Raw genomic sequence first — 19,239 nt, forward strand, 5'->3', positions numbered from 1 at the left:
CCGTTCCTCCGGTCTCAGCGTGATGGATGTCCGGTTTAATCGAGGAGGAAGCGGGGAGAAAGCCTCCGTCTTTTTAACGCAGACCAAATCCTGCGGGTAAATGTCTTTGAAAGGCAAGTGTAGGGAAAACTGTGCTGCTCCTCTGTCAATGAGCACCTTCCCTGCATTGACTGAAAATCGTGTTCCTTGATCCTAGTTGTTACATGTAGGGATATATGGCTCTGATTTTTTTTTTTTAATTTTGCTGTAGAGAGAAACAATTTCACCGTTATGCCAGTATTGACTCATTTTCATTTTTTGCCACGGTTTCATGATAGGCATTGGAGATAGAAGAGTTTGGGATGGGATAGCACAGCATACTATCTCCTCACAGCTGATGCTGGCTGTGGAAACCATTACTTCTGCTATTTCTTTCGCTTTTCCAGCTAGATGTGACAAGTTTTCAGTCCTAGCTGAGTGTCCCCATAAAACTATTATGTGGTTTAGCTGAAGTAATCCCTATTAAAGTAGGGCAGGATGGAGCCCAAGACGGAAGGTGAAGCAGAGGGAGAGGAGAGGCTTAATGTAGGTCACTAGTGGATACGATGAGTTTTCAGTAGGGAAGCCTCCTAGTATTTTGGGTTCAGGGTCCTATTGCTGGGGAAATTAGCATCTCATCAATGAAATTAATGTTTTAAGAGATTTTTAGAGAACTATTTCTCATTGTTGTCTCTTCTTCTTGCTATGTCTGCATGGGGGTGAAAGGAGAGGGAAGACTGGTGTGCTGCTTGTGTTCTCACACAGCGTGTCTTTCTCCTTCCTGCCCCTGGAGTACAGTCTCCAGCCATGGCTGTTGTGCATCGGAGTCTCAACTCCTCTGCAGTGTCCTTATTTCTGTCTTCAGTTATTTCCCAAGCAGCCTGGGAATCCATTCAGAAAGTCCTCACTCTGTCAGTAAAATTGAATTTTTTCTTTTTATTAAAATTGTAATTGGAAATAATAACAGGTATTTTGCTGGCTTTTGAAATCCAAAAGCCATAGGTGTACATGTTGTAACTTCCCTGTAGTGGATCCAAATTCCTGCTGATGAAGGGCAGGCCCATGCCTATCATCTGTTTTGATGTTTTGTGCATGTTGGTGCTGTTTCTCACAAATGGAACTGCTGTGTATGAGCCTCATGTTCTTAAATTCTTGCCACATGTTCATCAGGTACTGCTCTTCGGCATGCTGGAATTGCCTTCTTGTTTTCCAGCCAAGTATCATGGTAAATAAGGAAAAAAAAACAAACCTCACAGTTCTTCTCTAACTGTTCAGTATTTAAATGTTAGCATATGGGTGACTTAAATGCACAGGACAGCCCTAAGGATCACACCATGTGCCTGATAGCATTGTCTAAAAATTTCCCAAGCTCTATCAAGCTTGTGACCATTTCCCTGGGGAGCTTGTTCCAGTTCCCAGCCATCCTGGGTGAAAAATCTTTTCCTAAAATCCAACCTAAACCTCCCCAGACTCAACTTCATGCTGTTTTCCTCAGGTCCTGTGCCTGGTCACCAGAGAAAAGAGATCAGTGCCTGGCCCTGCACTTCCCCTTGTGAGGAAGCTGTAAATTGTGATGAGGTGTCCCCGCAATTTCCTCTACTCCTGGCTGAACACACATTTAATGTGTGAGAAGACAAGTGCTTTTTACAACCTTCAAATGCTTCTGTATTGCTGTTGAGTGTCAAGGACCTGGGTATCATTAAAATTTCTTTTCAGCGTCTGAAGGCACACATTGATTATACAACTGTGGTATAAAGTTAGGTAAAATTCCAGGTATCTTGGCAGTGCACACGCTTCTGGGATTTTTTTACTGGTGTTTTTTCTTACTTCATTTGTTACAAATAGCTTTGTGTGATGCAATATTAAAATAAGTTTTCCTATTGCTTTGCTCATTCTGATTGTGACCTCCTGATTCACACTTTAGTTCTTGAGGTGTTTCAGTTCTTGAATTACTTTTCTGGCAATCTGGAATGTCTGGTACATATTTCAGGCTTGGGATGAGGTCTACATGCCTTCAAGTTGTCAGCTTTTTTCAGTTGAATTTGTTGGTCTTACAGACTCGTAATCTTAGGGAGTATATTCACATCTACAACAACACTGCTGCTCCCACGTGCATGTCTGCTGTGGATTCAGGGGTGGTTGAGTGGGGTTTTTTGTTCTTAAGAAAATCAGCTTTGCTATTTGATCCTTCCAGTCCTCTTGAGATGTGATCTCTGCTGTTTTATACAAAGTCACTGCCTTTTTTTTTTTTTTTTTTTTCTGCTGTAGACATTGTAATAGATCCTCCATTATTTTAAGGTATCTAATTACCACAGCTTCAAAGCAAGCACATGTCAAGCCATTTGAAAGAAAGCATTTGTTTCCAGATGGATCATTTTTTTGTGCCAAGCTTTATGCTGTTCAGCCATCATAATATTAAGTATTGTACAAATGTTGCTCTCATGGCTGTTCCCCTAGCTTTCATATGTGTGGGGATCAGAGGTGGGCTTCTCTCTGACACCCCTTCTCTTCTAATTAGTCTTCTAATTGTCTGGACTCTGAGGTTAATTAAACTGAAATACATGATATATGTGTGCAGGATTGTTTTGTTTGTGGGGTTTTCTTTTTGTTTATCTGGATTTGGGTCTTTTTTGTACAGTATGTGCTTTCTGCACCCTTTCTTCTTTCATCTGCTGCTCTCCCTCTGATGGAGATACTCTCTGGAGGGACTGCTTGGGAGGAGTACAGTCATTTCCTTTTGTCCAGGCATACAGACTCTTTAAGCTGTGTGCCTGAAGTCAAAGCAAGCTGGATTTCCATGACAAATTAATGTATTTTGAGGATGTGCTTTTGGGAATGTGTTTTGGTTTTGTTTTTTTTTAAATTTCTCCAAAGCAGTTCTCAGTTACAGAGACAACAGGTAGCTGTTGCTTCATTGGGAATATTGTGAATAGAGCTTTTCCCAAGTACAGCTCTAAAAGAGGTGGAGCTCTCTTTGGGATGAGGGTACATTCATTAGACAACATACATGCAGAGTGTGAGAAGTTTGGGGTCGTCCTGGGTCATGCCTTAAGCCAGAATTTCTCTGTGCTCTTCTTTGTCCTGAGACAGCCTGTTACCATCCTATGCCTTTCCAATAAATAAACTTGAAGATGTCTATTCAGGGATACAAAGCCCAGGGATGTAGGTCCGTGGCTCCTGTTGCTGCTGTTTTGTAGCAGTTCTGTTTTCTGTGTCAGCAGTTGCAGGTCCTGGGTGGTTTCTCAAGCCTGCCCACAGTGCTGTGGGTCTGCTGGGAAGGGATGTGACCTTGCTGTGCCCACCTGACCCTAATCTCGAATGAGCTTCTGTGGTTGTGGAGGGGTGACCCTGCCCTGGCTCCTGTGGTGTGATGGAGCAGCTTCTTGTTTACTTGCTGTGTGATGGAGCAGCTTCTTGTTTACTTGCTGTGTGCTGTACCACTGGGTCCCAGCCCTGAGGGTGGCACACATCCTATCTGGACATTGATGTTTCAGGACACCCTATTTCTGCATGAGACATGTTGGCTTTGGTGTGTAGTTAACCCACTGCTGCAAGGTTTATCAGGCCTGAGAAGATCATTGTTTCTGGAGAGCTCTGAGAGCTTAGCAAACACTCAAAGTGATTGTGTTTACTTCTAGTGTGATGGACTCTTTGAGCAGAAGTATGTTTGTCCTGGGGCAGAGTGGGATAGCTAATACATACAGCCACTCATGTTGGCCAGGATTTTAGTTCCACCCCTGCCAAGGGTTCCAGAATGACCATGTAGGAGATAAAGCTCAGCTGTATCATAGAGTTTTCAAAGCATATTGAAAGATTGAGGATTTAAGAAAAAAGGCTCCTTTGCACATACATGTATGTGGATCTTTGTTTCAAGTGGATAAAGGATGGTGTAGTAAAGGCCAAGGAAAGGAGGTGAGTTTGTTCCAAGCCCAAAGTAGTGCCAGAGGTAGCAGTGCTGCAGGGCAAGCAAGGGAGATGTTGCTGTGTGTGCTGGATGCTCTGTCTCCAGTCTCCCGGAGTGGCAAGCTGCTCACTGACCTCTGGCCCATGTGGTGGTAGTTGTGGTGTTGCTAGAAACAAAATGCAGAAGCTTTCCTGAGCTTTGGTGGAAAGAGGAGAATCTGCTTCTCTTGGCCAGACCTTGGAGAACCCTCCCCCCACATCCCATTGGATGATCACCATAAGTTGGTCTGATCCAAAAGAGAGCTTATTGTGGCCACTCAACACTAATTTACTTGTGTGGTCAAGTAGTTAATGGAAATTTATCTGATGCCTTCCATATTCTCCCTTTGGAGGAATTGAATTTAGGGGGTAGGGCAGGCCAGGAGGCAGGAGAAAAAAGACGCAAAGGAAGCTACAGACCTTCAGTGTGAGTTGATTCAAGAGCAACTGCTGTAGATTTTCCTGCTAGGTAAATGACAGATGGTGGGATTGCACTCCTTCCTGGAGAGCATAACATGGGTAAACTTCCAGCCAAGCATTCTTGAGTTAGACTGAGTGCTTACAACCATGGGATGGGTGTGGAAAAGCATTCTGCCATGCCCCAGAAATAATTTGCTTGGGCATTTTTCTTCTATGTCTGTGTCCAAGTTATTTCAGATAAGGAGGGGGAAAGGATGATCAGAATTTCTTGGTGGACTGGTAAAACAGCCTTCAGGTGCTTTCCTACTGCAGCCCTGACCCCAGTGATGGATTTCTCTGTTAGTCCTGGGTCAGGGTCAGAAGAACCAAAGAAGAGTCACAATCTGTAAAGGGGGTCTACTGAGCCCTCTTCAGAGAGATCTGTGCTAAAATTTTTGTAGAGGTGGCTGATGTCATTGCATGCATTTTATTAATTCTGCCATTTTCTAAGGTTGTACGCTTGTTAATGGTGCACTTATACCAAAGTCTCATTCAAACAAAACTGCTAAAGAGCATCCACATGAACCTGTATGTGCTTTATATGTATTAGAACACTTTAATGGTCTCTTCTTTTGTACACCATTTCTAGAAGGCTGCTATTAGAAGATAAGGTCATTTGTCTTTTCCTGATATGGTAAAAAAGATGTTAGCGAAATCCTCCTTTCTCACAGAGTCTTGGGTACACTTTCCTGTTTGCAGTAGTAAAGAAGTAAGTCTTTGATGTTGTACCAGCCATTTAGCAAAACCAACAAAGAAATCCATGGTAGACAGCTGTCATGACTCCTGCAACAGCAACTGGTTCAGTCATTTTAATAATTTATCAGAAGAATATTTAATTTTGTAGCTCCTAAAGTAAGGTGACTTTAAGAGAAGAATGAGAGGTAGTGTTTCTGAAATTACCTGTGACAAAAAATAGTAGTTGCTTGCTGCTTAGAGGAGTTGTGCTAAAAAAGGAACTTGCCTATCCCTCTGTAAAATCATGTCTTGGAATCTGCTTAAAGTATGTCTCCAAAACCTCTTGCTCTGTTCTACATGGACAGAAAAATGTGTAAAAGTAGGAGTCAAGGTTACCTGGAGACTGTTGCAATAATCCCAGAGTTATTTTTAAACTTGAAATATTTTGTAGAGTTCTGCCCCTCAGTGCCTCCCCCCTCCCCTGTTTTACTGTGAAGTAGTGCTTGAAAAATAGTAGCAAATACTTGGTGTATGTTACCACTGGAAACATGTCAAGCCTTTTGGACAAGAAGCTCCTGTTGCTCTTGGTTTGTACAGAGCTTTTGGTTGAATGCTCAGGTCCTGCAGTTTGAAAGTTTTTGCCTGTTGATTTCTGTTTTGTCTGTTTTCTGATTTGCCTGTTGTTTTCTGCCTTTTGCAGACCTTTGCAGAGGGTCTGCTGAAGGCAGAGGCATTGCCAGGCTACAAGACCAGAGCCAAGGTGGTCAGGAGGCTTACACATCACTGGCAAAGGGAAGGAGGCATCATGCTGTACAATAGACAGTCTTGCTGTGGGTTTTTGGTTTTTTGTGTGGTTTTCTTAAAAGTAATTAGCATTGCTCATGTAACTTACCCCATCCTAAATGGTACACTATTGTACAGTATTTTCCCCTCCCCCTTCATGTGTGTAACCCAGATGTAATTTCCTATAAATAATTGAACTACTTCAGCAATCCTTGAGAATGAACTATGCCTACTTATCAAAGTCTGAAGAATTTTTGAAGTCTCTTCAAACAGCATACTCTTATTTTTTTCTTTCATAAGGTATAACGGAAAGTCTTTTACTTTTGAAGGAAGACATTTATAGAACTGACTTGTGCTTCCTTATCTTAAAATTACTAGGGTATTGCAGTACTCATTCCTTTTTTGCAAATGTATTGAGGGATCTGCTCTGTTTGAGGACAGAAGAAGTGAGGTAGTGACAGAAAAACAAGAGGGTCCTTTTTTGCAAAAGTCAGAAGTTCTGAAGCAAACTTTAGCTGGAAAAAGAGCTTATAGAGACCTGAAGGGTAACTTCTAGAAATGTAGCCTTTGTACTAATCATGTCAAAAAAGGCAACTATGTTGTCACTGGTAAAATAGTTTTATGATAGAATATCTGGCTGTAAATTGATGTTAAATAAACTGTGATCGTGAGAGACCTGCTTGGCTGGTCCTGCTGTGTCTTTGGAGTCTCCTTGCAATCACAGGTTCCTTTGCACCTAGCATCAGTCCCTGTTTCATTGGGAAGATCAGAACTTTTCCTTGGGTGTTTTGAATATCTGGCAGGGGGTTGACCTCTTGATGTGTTTTGTTTTGGTTTTGAATCTTACTTGTTATATCATACTTTGGTCTGTAGGTATCTTGATTTGGGGCAGTTTCTGTACCTGCTGTTTGAGAGGATAATTCTATTCTGACTGAGGCTTTGGAAACCTTTCCCAGCCTTGAACTAAATGCTGGGTGAATTAGTAAGCATTAAAAATGATTATATAGTAAGCATTAAAAAATGAGTCATATTTGTGTACTTACTGCTTTTATTATACTAGTGCCAAGAGGCCATAAATGGACTTGGGGTACATCATGTGAAGCAGCCCAAATGTCCAAAGGGTAGAGTGGGAACTGAAAATAAGGGAGGGTGTATTGTTTCATGCTGTATTACATGGAAAGAGTGTAGACTTCTGAAAGATTAGGATTTGCATAGGAGGGAGTAATGATCCAATACATTACGCCTAGCTCTATGCCAGGACGTTCTTGAATTCAGAACTTTTGCAGCTGCTGCAATTCATGACTTAGGGGTTTGGGAAGAAGGTTATCATTGGCTCTGGAGTTGTGGACATGCAAACTAAAATGTAGGTTAATGTAATTGGTAGTACATTAATTTGTACTAATGTAATGTAATGTAATTTGCATGCTCCTGCCTCATGAGGCCAGAGCTACAGCACAAAAGTGAGGGTGCAAAGTTAGCTGCATCATCTGGAGCAGCTCTTCTGGGTAGCATACAACTTCCTTTACAGTATTTCTCCTGAGTAATGATGGAATAGTGATTAGCTGTGCTTAGCAGTGGTGACAGTCCAGCTTTAAATAACATATGGGGCTTCCTAGCTGAGGACTTACTGAGCCTGAAATAAAACTGAGAATCTGCTGAGAATCTAAAGCATTTTGTTCAGCACACTGCAAGAGCTGTGTTCTTAAGCCTGGGCTTCTGAACAGCAAAATACAGAGGCCTGAGAGAAATTAGTATCAATCTTAAAATTACATCTTCCTAAAAACTAGTGGCACAGGCTCCAAGCGGAGGATGGTGGTGCCCCATGCTCCTCGTCCTCACCACAGCCTATTTCACGAGTACCTAAGGCCATACACTACTGTCTACCAGTGTTGGTCCCTTGATTCCTCAGGGGAAGTGGGTGTTCTGTTTGCCTGCAGGGTCCTGTTCACAAGTGCCTGCCTCCTAAGTGCTGTGGAAGGGTGTTGGGTTGCACAAGTAGACTTCTGGAAGAAGAACCATCTTTTATTGCATCCTCTGTCCACTGAAAGTGCTTGCACATTTCTTCTGGAATCATTCAGTCACTTCAGGAAGATGCCAGTGATGTAAATGTGAGGAAGAAAAACCATGATATTCAGTAAATATGTATACTTTTTAAAGTCCAGTTGTTAATCCAGTTAAGGTGGATTGCAAATATATGGTCATATTTGTTGTCTTAATCAGGTTTCGCAAGCTGACCCTGCTTTTCATCTTTGCTGTGAAATGAAGTTTTATTTTAAAGTCCTGAATGTCTTTACTACTTCTGCTAATTATTTTATCTAAACTGCACCTTTCTCTTTGCCACCTCCTCTTTCCCTGCCAAACAGCTCTGTGTATCCATTTTTTGTGCGTGGACTTGTCACACTTACATGAAGTTGGAGGTGAAAAGCTAATTTTCTATTCATTTAATTACTGAAACTTGCTAATTTCTCACTGAAATGAAAATATATGTTTCATATTATTTTTCAAGCTTATTAAAAGGCTTTCAATACTGAATTGTTCAGAAGTAAATGCATAATGTAGCAAAACAAGCCAAGTTTCTTTCTCCAGGGCAGAAATTTCTTTAAAATGTGAGAGAAGTTTCTGCTGAAATACTGTATAGGCTCTTACAAGCAAGACTGAAAGGTGCTTGTGATAATCTACTTCAGTTCTGCTCATGCCTTCAGGAAACCTGCGTAGTAGTGAAATAGGTGTGAATAAGAAGCAATTTTTTAGGAAGAATTGTCAGATAAGGAGAGTTAAAGAGTTCTACTAACTTTAAATTTGTTCTTTCTATTCTGACTTTCTGGAAGAAATCACAGTGTAGTTTATTGCAGTAACTTCTATCATGATCTACGGTCAGTTGAGAAAATTTTCATAATTTCTCTAACTGCCTTCCAGGCACAAGGAGATTTTGGGCAGTCCTGTTCTTATACTAGTCTCCTGAACTCAACAGAATAGTTTTTTCAAAAACTTGAATGCTTGGGCATATCTAGAAAAGTAGTTTTAGGTGATAGCTGCTGCGTAAGTAAAAGCACAGTATAGCAAACATTCAGATGAGCACAAACATGGTGTGAGAGGAAAATAAAGGATTTTGAAGAAATCCCAGCTGACAATCACTCTTAGGGTAGGCAATATTTGGTGGTCCAAAGGAGGGTTCAGTAGGGAATATACCTCTTTATGGAATATACCAAACATACCTCTGCTCTGAGCCCAGTATAGGCCAGGGTTTTGTCTGGTACAGTGGGATTATGTCTGGGGCGAAGGGAGATGATTGGGAAGACTTCCAGGACTTTTGTCTTGGAGGAAGTCCCTGTGTCCCAGCTGCCCGGAGACGCAGATCCTGGGAGCCTCAGAACTGCATCCCTGATGCTGACAAGGACATAAATTTTGCTGTGCAGCTGTAGATTCCCAGGAGGAGTTGCATTCACAAAATGCCATCTGCTGGTATTGTGGAAACAGTAAAATTTTCTACACTTTTCTTTTTTAATTTGGCCTGAAATAATAAGTCATTTCATAAAATAAATCTTTTTTTTTTCTCTGCTTTTTATCTCCAGAAGAGAGAAAGAATGCATTATTTTAAAATAAACTTTTGACTATTGTGCAGCTTTTTCTTTTAGGGTTGTTTCTTTGGATTTGTTTTATGTTGTTGTTGTAATTGCAAAAATAAGCTTGACAGTTATTATAGTGTAGAATCAAAATGTTAAGAGTTGGAAGTGTGATAAATGGAGATGATTCATGCTAACTAAACTGTAACTATTTAGAAAGTTATTATTATAAAGCCATACAGGGAATTTGTGTTACAAGGTAGATGGACCCCTTTGCAGATGTTACATGTTAAAAATAGGATACAGGATGTAGTTTTAAGATAAGTAATGTCTCAAGATGGAATCGACCTTGAGATGGACAAAGTTGGGACGACTTCAAGCTTAGGGTCTGAAATGATGGTTTTATCTATGAAATGCAAGGCTAATTATTGGAATAGAATGCTTACTTACGTAACACAACGCTTAGTACGCACGTGCAACCTGTGAGGATATGCAGAGGACAACGAAGATGAGTGTAAGCCTTCATCCAAAGACCACTAAAAGAAGACTGCAGATCCCCTGGCAACAAGTGAGGCATGTGCCATGAAGTACAGTGACGTAGAATTGCAGAATTGAAAGTAGGAGGAAACTTACAGGAAACATTAATGAATATGTATAACATACAGTATATAAGTTTATATATAAAAATTGCTTTGTTTTGTACGTGAGGTAGGGTGAGAAGCCCTCTCTGTGCCCCAGTTGGTTTTGCTTCTTTTTTAATCATACTTAATTACTGGCAAATTACATACATATATATATATACACACATATATATATACACTTGAATGTATTCACTAAATCTTATTCTTTTACTAAATTGTATTAATTTATACCAAATTGCTATTCAATTCACTAAATTGTATTCACTTTTAATTAAATTGCTGTTAACTCCATGGACCTAGTTGTCTAATTTCATTCATAACAGAAGGGACCTTAAAGATCATGTAGTCCCATGGACTGGGACACTTCCCACTAGACCACTACATTGGGGTATTCAAGGCATTGTCCAGCCTGGCCTTGAACACTGGTATACTTGTATATTGGCATGTAGCAGTTCACAAACTCTGTACATCCTCAAGCCCTCTCTTTCCACCTTCTGTGACTAGTTATTTTCAACGCAGCATTTGCTGTGGCATGGAACAACTCAGTATCATGATGCTCACAAGAAACTCTGTAGTTATTTAGGCTGCAGCTGAGTATACTTTTTCATCCCACTTCCACGTGGACCCTGGGTTGGAGTCAGCCAGCTGATGCCTCAGTTCCACTGACAAAGAATGAAGTTTCAGCCCATCTAGCTTTGCCCTGGTGAGATGCAGACCTTCCTGGGACAATCCTGCTGATAGCAGGAGGCTGGGAATTAGGGATGCATAGGTTGGGTGTAGAGCCAGGAAGATTTCAGTCTGCACTGCTTGCTCTGTGAGTGAGGTAAGCCTGAATGGATGTGGCTGGGCAGCACTCCAGCTATGGCATCTAGTCTGGATGCTTCATCTCTCTATAGAAGACCTTTTACACTGTGGCCTTGTAAATACTGTTCTCTTTAGCAAAGCTGTTTGGTTTGGTGGGTTTTTTTATCCTTTCTCTCAGTTAACTAAACATTCCTTGCCAGTTACTCATTAAGATGGGCCACACCTTATGCTTTCTGACTGAGTCTCAGTGAACGAAAGGTACAAACTGTGAATACACGTAGCTTTTTCTGGCTTGCCTCCAAGTTGGTTTATTTTCCTTTCATATTGTGAGACCCTTTGGACTGTGCGTCAGGAGGATCTGCAGCCTTTGCCACACTGTTATGCTCTGCAGTGGCATTTTTTTGCTTAAAACTTTTGCAGTGAAGACAAGTTCCTGAAAAAGCTGATGAACCTGTTCTTTCTCTGGATCTGTTGGGTATGTGAACTGTTCTGAAGAGTGCTGGAAAGCATCAGTGTGGTCAAAATGTGCAGTAGTGAACAGAAGCAGCAAGCTGGCTTGCTTTGCCCCCTAATCTCACACTGCTTCCTTTCCCTGTGGTGCCAGAAGGTGTGTTAACTGCCACCCTGCACCCTGCTTTCCTGTGGAGCTCCCTAACTCTGCTTGCTGCTTCTACCCCCTCAGCATACCCTGCACATGGGTACTCTAGAACAGATACAAAGATGGAAATACAAAGTATGAATTCCTTACTGTTCAAATGCAGCTAATTAAGTAATTTAATATCTGATATCTGCTAAAAGAAACAAAAAAACTTGAAGATCTTAGGTTAATTGCTTTTCAATTTCATTTCATTTGCAGTCTTTTTGAAAACTATCAGGTAGAAAAGTGGATCACTGCCTGCAATAGTCTGCATGTGTAATAGTTAAAAAAAATAGTTAAAAATAGTTAAAAAAACCCCACAACAAACTGTGACAAAACCACACGAACAAATAACAGCACAGAACCCCACTGTGTGAGCTTTTGCAGAGCTCTGTAAGTGGAGTCTCTAGCTGTCACTGTCTGACACCAGCAGAGAAGCATCAGCCCTGATATGTCATGATGCAGTTAGTGTATCTGGCATCAGTCCACGCTCCCGCCATAAAAGGCAGCACTCCTTGCTGCTTCTTTCCTTCTCATCCGGTGTCCTGGCACTTAAGTTTGTGTGGCTGTACAGTGAACTAGTTGAGGGGACACCAGTCCTCTTAAACCTTTCTATTTATTTGTTGCAGTTGAATTAACTTTTGGTCAGTTGATTCTTGGCTGTGGTTGTCAGTGCAACCACATGAGCCTGGTTTGCTGCACAAGCAGTAGAATCAGCCCAAGAGAGGGGAGGAGATGGGAGGGGGATGTGATGTTGGGCCATCCCTCCTGCTATGTCTTTGAACTTAGAGTAGAGGCATCTGCTGCACTTGTGCTTGCTCTGTGTCCATGCACATGTGTTTGTACCTGGGCTGTGCATGAGCAATGTGTTCTTACTGAGGGCGTGTTCAGAATGTTGGTGTTGAAGTGAGATCCAAACAGTGAAGCCCAAACAGACTGAAGAGAGCATGAGAAATATGGAGGAAGGAGCCCTGTGTATGAACATGTGTAAGGTGGCAATTGGTGGAAAAGTTTGGATGTGAGTTTGGATGTGAAGTTTAAAATTTGTGGAAACGTGTCTCTCAGTACATCTTGGAGCCTTTGTAAAGTTAATTACCAGTTCTGACAGCTCATGTTTGGGAAAGGATTACTGCACCACTTAGCTGGCAGCAGCCATCTTCCAGCCTTCCAGAGGCCTTTCCCAGTACACGAAGGTCAACAGTGGCCAAAAGTAAATCTCTCATAAATCTCATCACTTATGATGATATAACTCTTCTAGTGACCAAAAGCAGAGCGTTCTTTGGGACTTGGTGTGTGTTTTGCAAGGATGCTGCTGCAGCCTGCTGCCTTCTTGCCAAGCTGGGGACGTTGTGGCAGGGAGGTGGAGAATTGACTGGACCATGGGGCATGAGGTGGTCGCTAATGGCTTGAGAGGTGCTGGGCGGATGGCTGCCAGTGGTGTTGTCCAGGTGTTGGTAATGGGGTTGACACAGTTCAGCACCTTACTAACAGCTTCCATCACAGGCAAGTGCATGCTGCCAGCAGGTTTGTCCCTGACACCAAACTGGAAGAGGAAGAAGCAGTTGCTGGGGGAGAGGTTCAAACCGACAACCTGGGGCATGGGCTGACCAGCCTTGCCTACTTCTGCAAAGGAAATACTCCTGGGACACAATAACTGTACAACAGGGTGGGCTGGACTAGATAGCAGATCTGCAGAAAAGAGCTGGAGGTCCTGGTGGACAGGCTGAACATGGACCAGCCAGTTTTTCTGTGGTTCTATGAAATTAAAATGTGTTCTAGAGACCTTAAGAAAGGACAGAATAATAATGCTTGGGAAGTTCATAATCCATGTGAACTGAATGATTCATGAATTTGTGGAGGCAAGGTGTGTGATCATGAGAGGTTTGCTTGCCCTGGGGAAGGCAAGCAGATATGAAGTGTAAAGGCTGCATGAATTCTTGTTATTTAATGACTTCCAGGAGCGTTTTAGCTGAAGTCCTGCACTGGTGATTTCTTTCTCCACACTGAGGGTAGAAACATTTGCGGCTTTTTTCTTTTTGCTTTCTGCAGTGTCCTGTAAGCAAGATGGGGAAAAGAGCAGTGGCATCCTGTTTGGATATTAAATATGTCCTGCTAGATAAAACACAGAGGTTGCTTCTTCAGGATGAGAAGAACATACTTTAAGCAGGAAGAAATGAAGGAATTGCCTTTTTTGCCATTACAGGAGAGTAATGTAATGGATGTGAAGTAGTGATTTTTTTTGTTACGGTGGCTGGATACAAGGTTATAGTATTTAACATGTCCTAGTACTCTCTTCAGTTAAGTTCCTTGCATCTGTTTTTGTTTTCCAGCTCCTTGCAAGTGTTCATTAATAGCACAGCGGGCAGAGCTCTGTACCTTGATGAAAAACTACCAGCAAGCTCTTCATGACGCGGACATCCTGTGCCGGAACAAACCCCACTGGCCTGCGGTACGGTGCTTGCCTCTTGTAAAGACCAAAATGAAAAGTGCCTCTTCTCGGGGCTTCTCTCTGTGCTGGGAATAATGTTGCTGGGGGTGTTGTTGGAAGAATATTGTGGCATTAACAAGGCCAAAAACGTCTTAAGTTCTTCAAAGAACAGGTCTGGAAGGTCCTCAGAATCTCTCCAGCTGGTGGGATTTTGGTGGTGGGCAGCTGGTGGTGTGGTTTTGTTCATGCTGGTGCCTGTTACCTGTTACAATTTGTGCTGCAGCTAGGCAGCAGAATCAGTCCATAAGGCTCCGGCAGCCCAGGATGGCCTGCATGTCCCTTTTGAATGATGTGTCCTCAGGAAGCAGGTGGCTTTGACAGCCCACTGGCCAATGTGTGTTTCTCAGGAGCCACCCAGACTGTATTTCAGGATTATTTTCTTTCCCTCTTTAATCCTAAGATTTCATATCTTTGATGTCTACCTGTGTCATGGTGTTTCATAGAGGAGTTGGGATTTTTTTCATAACCAAAGGGTGTGCCACAAGGAGCAGTGGGCAGTTTGAAGCAAATATTAGAAATTATGTTAGGAGAGAGAAATGGAAGAAGCACATGGTGCCTGTCATTACTACTGGTTGCCTCAGGCCGGACTGAGTGTCCAGCAGTTCATCCCACCTAGGATTATACCTGCAGTCAGTCTCTCAGTTTATGAATTAGTATTTGCTATCAATAGCAAAACTACAGCACAGGTTTGAGCGGATAAAGCCTCTGGCTGCTTTCTGGGGAGACTGTAGTGTGGGGAATTGGGGAAGGATTTTAGCCAGACATTGTTTTCCTGTGGAGACTAAGGAGGTGTTGCATAAATGCCTCAGCTTCCTGCCTGTGCAAACAGCTAGTGCTCCATTCCCAGCCAGGGATGATGCAGGGCAGGCAGAGAGGTGCTCTCCGAAACACTGGGTCTCCGACAAGCTAAATAATTGTCTCTGAAGGCTATCTGTCCTGTCACCCATTAAAACATTTCATGATGGAAGGCACTTCATAATCTTCCTCTGCATCCAGTTTGCTTCTCTATCCCAGATAATTTCTCATCAAGTCAGGAATCCCATCTCTGGTGATGCTGGCTGGGTTTCTGTGCAGAGGGAGAAAAATTAATTACGCACGTTCAGATGTTTGCTTGAACTGTCTTCTGTTTGCCTGAATCCATGGAAATGTGATGCGTGTCAGTCGTAGGTGGATAAAGGTTTCATTAATCACATCTCTGAGGAATGTTAATTGAAAATGAAATTTGTCATCATGGCGCAACCAGCAGTGGTTCAGACGTACTTCACTTGTGCTTTCATGTTTGTGAGGACATTGACATAAGCTGTGCTGACCCAGAATCCATGTTCTGCAGGAGTTCTGGGCATCTGCTTTGTTTTGTGTATTGCAGCATCTCATCCAGCAGCAGAAATTAACTCAAACATTTGCTGTGTAGTTTAAAAAGAAACAAACCCAACATAAAATTAAACTTAATTCTGGGAGTAGCTCCTAGGATGCAAGTGTTCACCTACTGGTATCTTTTGGCTTATTGATAACTGATGAGTTACTGGTGAAACTCCTTGGTATGCTGTAGTCATTGGAGCATGAGCAACTTGATTAGTTGGTTTCTTTCCATTTGCTATGAAAACTGGTTCCTTGGACTCTGTAAGGCAGAGAGAAGTTTCCAGTTGTGTTTTTATATGGAGGGTGGACAGAGGTGCCCTCCTGCCTCCTGCTTGTGTTTCTGTTTGGATCTCCCCTTCACTCCAGTGCTTGTCAGGGCATGTGTAGTATATGAAAATAGGAATGGGAAGGTGGCAGTCTCTGAAGTATAGGGGCCTCTAGTCCCCAGGCCTAACCCCTGGTGTTGGATCTTTAGGTACTTTGTCTGTGGACAGCCCAGCACATTCCTCCCTTGCAGGTCAGATAAGGACATTGCTCTTCTGGCCCTGAAGGACGAGTCCAAACAAGCTTGCAGGCTCCCCAGTGCAGTGCAGTAATGCTGACAGTGATGGCAGGCATGTAAAAGGTTTTATGGAGGCTGTGCAAACATACAGGTAAGAAGGTCAGGGTCAGGCCTCACAGTATCTCTCTTCTTACTGCATTGAGGAAAAGAAAAATGTGTCTTGCCTGGAGAGAATCGATGTGTACTGAGACTTCTTGTACAGGTCACCAAATTATAATTGTGTTAATTAATCGGGCATATGCAGTGCTTGCTACTTGCTTTTGGCATGAGTGTCCTCCTTCCAATTCCAGTAGAATGGTAAAGATCTTAACAGGTCTCAGCTTGGATTGCAGTATTGAAAGAATGAGGGAATTTCCTGCTCAGGAAGATTATGTGATACTGCATCTTTCAGCATTATGATGAAGGAAGAAAAGTGGATCTGCTTATCTAGCCAGTCTCTTAGATGAATGAAGCTGTACATTCAGTACAGCCTAGAGCTGTTCATGTGGGTCAAGGGTGGACTTATAGAGCACGTTTCTGTCTAATATATGAGAAGGAAGTGTTTAAATGCACACTTAGTTTCTTTTCATTGTAAAGGAAGAGATTTCCATAGTCAGATTAGAATTGTAGTTTGTTATCTGCAGGTAAGTTCAGAGGCAAGGCATTCCTCTCTTGCTACTAGTAACAAGTAAAGTAGGATTTATTCCCAAACTGGCTACCATAGCTGTTGGCCATGGATGTGTTACTCTAGAACATGGGAGAGATAGGGTGGGCTAAAATGCTTCAGTTTAAGCATTGGTACATTGCCCTAAATTCATTATGTTTTTGGGCCAAATAAAACAGGCGAAAAATTACCTCTGTTCTAGTAAGACACCCAGGAGAAGTGACTTATCATGGACTCCCTTAGCTGCCACTTCCAGACTGCCCTGTGCCACTTCCTTTTCTGTGCAGGTGCATTACATTTTAAGTGTGTCCTGGTATGTTGAACTGTTCTCTGGTGTATCCAAGCACAGTGGGATGTGTAGTAGACTTTGTCCCTGGTGGGGAAAAACACCCCTCCTTATTCCCAGCTCTTCTCTCAGGAAATGAGCAATGTCTTTGGCAAGGGATGATGAAGCAGAGGGTTCCTGGGGAATCTTTCTTCACCAGAAGGGACTGAATTTCTTTCAGTCACTCATGTCAAAGAGGTTGTTACCCAAAAAGCATCTTGTTCTTCACCTGCAGAATGACTTGAACTTTCAGGTTTGTTTTCAGGTTTCTTGCTGCCACTTCAGAAATGATCTCTAGATTTGTATGTTTCCTTTGTGTGAACAGGGCCATTATGTGAAAGCAAAAGCTCTTTCTGGATTGGAAAGGACTGAGGAAGCATTGAAGGAATTTCTTTATTGTGTTGCCTTAAATCCTGAATGGAGCTCAATGAAGAAAGAAGCCCAAAAGGTATAAAATGTATTTACTGGCTACTTGGCCACTGTGCTGCTTTTAATCCCACAGACAAGCAAAATCCGTGGTATTTCAGGTGATTGTAAACACCCAAAGGATAGTTTGATTCAGTAGGTTCTCCAGTAAACCTTCTTAGCATTATGCTATGTAAGGCACCTCTTGGGTTTGGTTGATGCCTCAGCCAGAGGGATTATATATTTGTGAATTCCACTGCGTAGGCTTGAGCCTGCTAATTTTAGTACCCATCAAAAAATGACTTCTATGTGGGAAGTGACAGAGGATTGAGAAGAGGAAGCTATGTGCTGCCCTGTCCTGGAAAAATCATGCAGTCTTTGTGGCATTTTGTTCTTGATAATAGCCCATCATCAGGTTCTCTGTGACTATCCATATGGGCAGCTTTTTATAAAAATAAAACAAGGATTTGGCAAGATGCTTGGTGGGGACTGGTCAAAGGGAGAGCAGGCTCTACACGGCTTTAAGCTAGGGGTTAAATCTGCTTGAGGGTGGAGGAGATGGATGAGGAACACAAGGAATGTTTAAACACATCTCTGTTAACTGGTTTTGATGGGAGAGCTTGGTCTGAAGACTTCTGGAGGCAGGGTCTGAGTGTCAAAATAGAGATGCGTAGGATGAGGAGAAGGATGCAACAAACTGCTGTTCTGGATGCTCTTGGGGAACAGAAGCCTTTGTTAAGAAAGGTGGGCAGCAGAAGAGCACCTTGGAATGTGACTGTGCTTGTGGTGGGCACTGCCATTCAGGTCTCCTGTGGGCATTGGGGAATGCAGGATGTCTTGGATGTTGCAAGCATTCTGGCATCTAGAAACCGTGTTTGTGCATCTGTATTCACACAAACATAAATATCTATGTTGTAATTATTACTTTTTCTTCTTTTTTTTCTCTCTAATTGGCTAGATTATGTGTGAGATGTTTTTCCCAGCCTTTGAAAATGTGCACGATAGTCTAACAGCACCTTTCTCTAGTCGAACATCCCATACAAGATTGAAACCTGCATTTCTGAGTAGCATAAACACACAGTCAGCTGTGGAAGATAACTCTGTTGCTGGGTCCTCAAAGGTAAAGCAAAAAGTGTTCAACATCAAATTACCAAAACTAGCACATGGATTTTTCTCTGATCTGTGTGACATTGTCTTTACGCTTACTTTCATGGTAAGCCTGTTCTCTCCATTGCTATTGGATCTCTTACTGGGTCGTACTTCCTCAGAAAAATAAGAGAGTGAACCCTTTTCTTCAAAAAGCAATGTGATGCCTTCATGTGGGGGTCAGTTGTGTTTGTGGTTTTTTCTACTGAGGATTTTAGTATGACAGGAACATAATTTCTAGAGACAGGAGCTGTAGGGAGAGGCATGGGCCTACTTCATGCAATTGGGAAGTGACCTTTGATACAGACCTTTCTCCATTGCTAGGCTCCTTGTGGGAACATTGCTCTATTGCTGATGAAACTAATAGATAAAATTAAACCAAAATGGTCTCATGCTGGATATAACTGTTCTTATTTTTTTAGGATACCATGTTCAGGTTAACAAAAACCCCGTCCCAAGAATCTGATGTATTCAGAAGCACTGATTCTTCTGTTACCCATCATGTTCTGGATCTCTACTTTGATGACAACAAAAAGTCTTTGGGAGCTATTCTCTCCAGTTTACCTGGGGTTGGCTTAAAAAGAAAGCTGTCCAGTGATATGAGGGATTTGCAGAGCTTGGATGTCCCCAATAAGATTCTTAAAAAAGGTTTGTGTTGTAGCTTAGAAAAGCAAATTTATCTTGCACATACTGAAAAACTGTAAACTTTTTTACTCCTCCCTTTTTATGGGTATCAATAGAACATTCTCTACAGGAATTGGGATAATATCTTTTCTGCTCTAACAACCT

At 42.2% G+C, this 19,239-nt stretch overlaps 1 protein-coding gene across 2 annotated transcripts in view; it reads left to right on the forward strand.

Annotated features, from left to right (window-relative positions):
• Nucleotides 1-19,239, forward strand: part of LONRF2 (LON peptidase N-terminal domain and ring finger 2) — a 35,091-nt gene that overhangs the window by 1,652 nt on the left and 14,200 nt on the right. For both annotated transcript variants that reach the window (XM_014248915.2, XM_088051835.1), the window contains exons 2-5: nt 13,853-13,971; nt 17,225-17,347; nt 18,263-18,424; nt 18,873-19,098. In XM_014248915.2, the coding sequence (XP_014104390.2) occupies nt 13,853-13,971; nt 17,225-17,347; nt 18,263-18,424; nt 18,873-19,098 (630 nt within the window). The remainder of the gene's footprint in view (nt 1-13,852; nt 13,972-17,224; nt 17,348-18,262; nt 18,425-18,872; nt 19,099-19,239) is intronic.

Source organism: Pseudopodoces humilis, chromosome 2 (genome assembly GCF_049639895.1).
Source record: "Pseudopodoces humilis isolate 2021_Gansu_Grassland_sample_001 chromosome 2, ASM4963989v1, whole genome shotgun sequence".
Classification (NCBI taxonomy): domain Eukaryota; kingdom Metazoa; phylum Chordata; class Aves; order Passeriformes; family Paridae; genus Pseudopodoces; species Pseudopodoces humilis.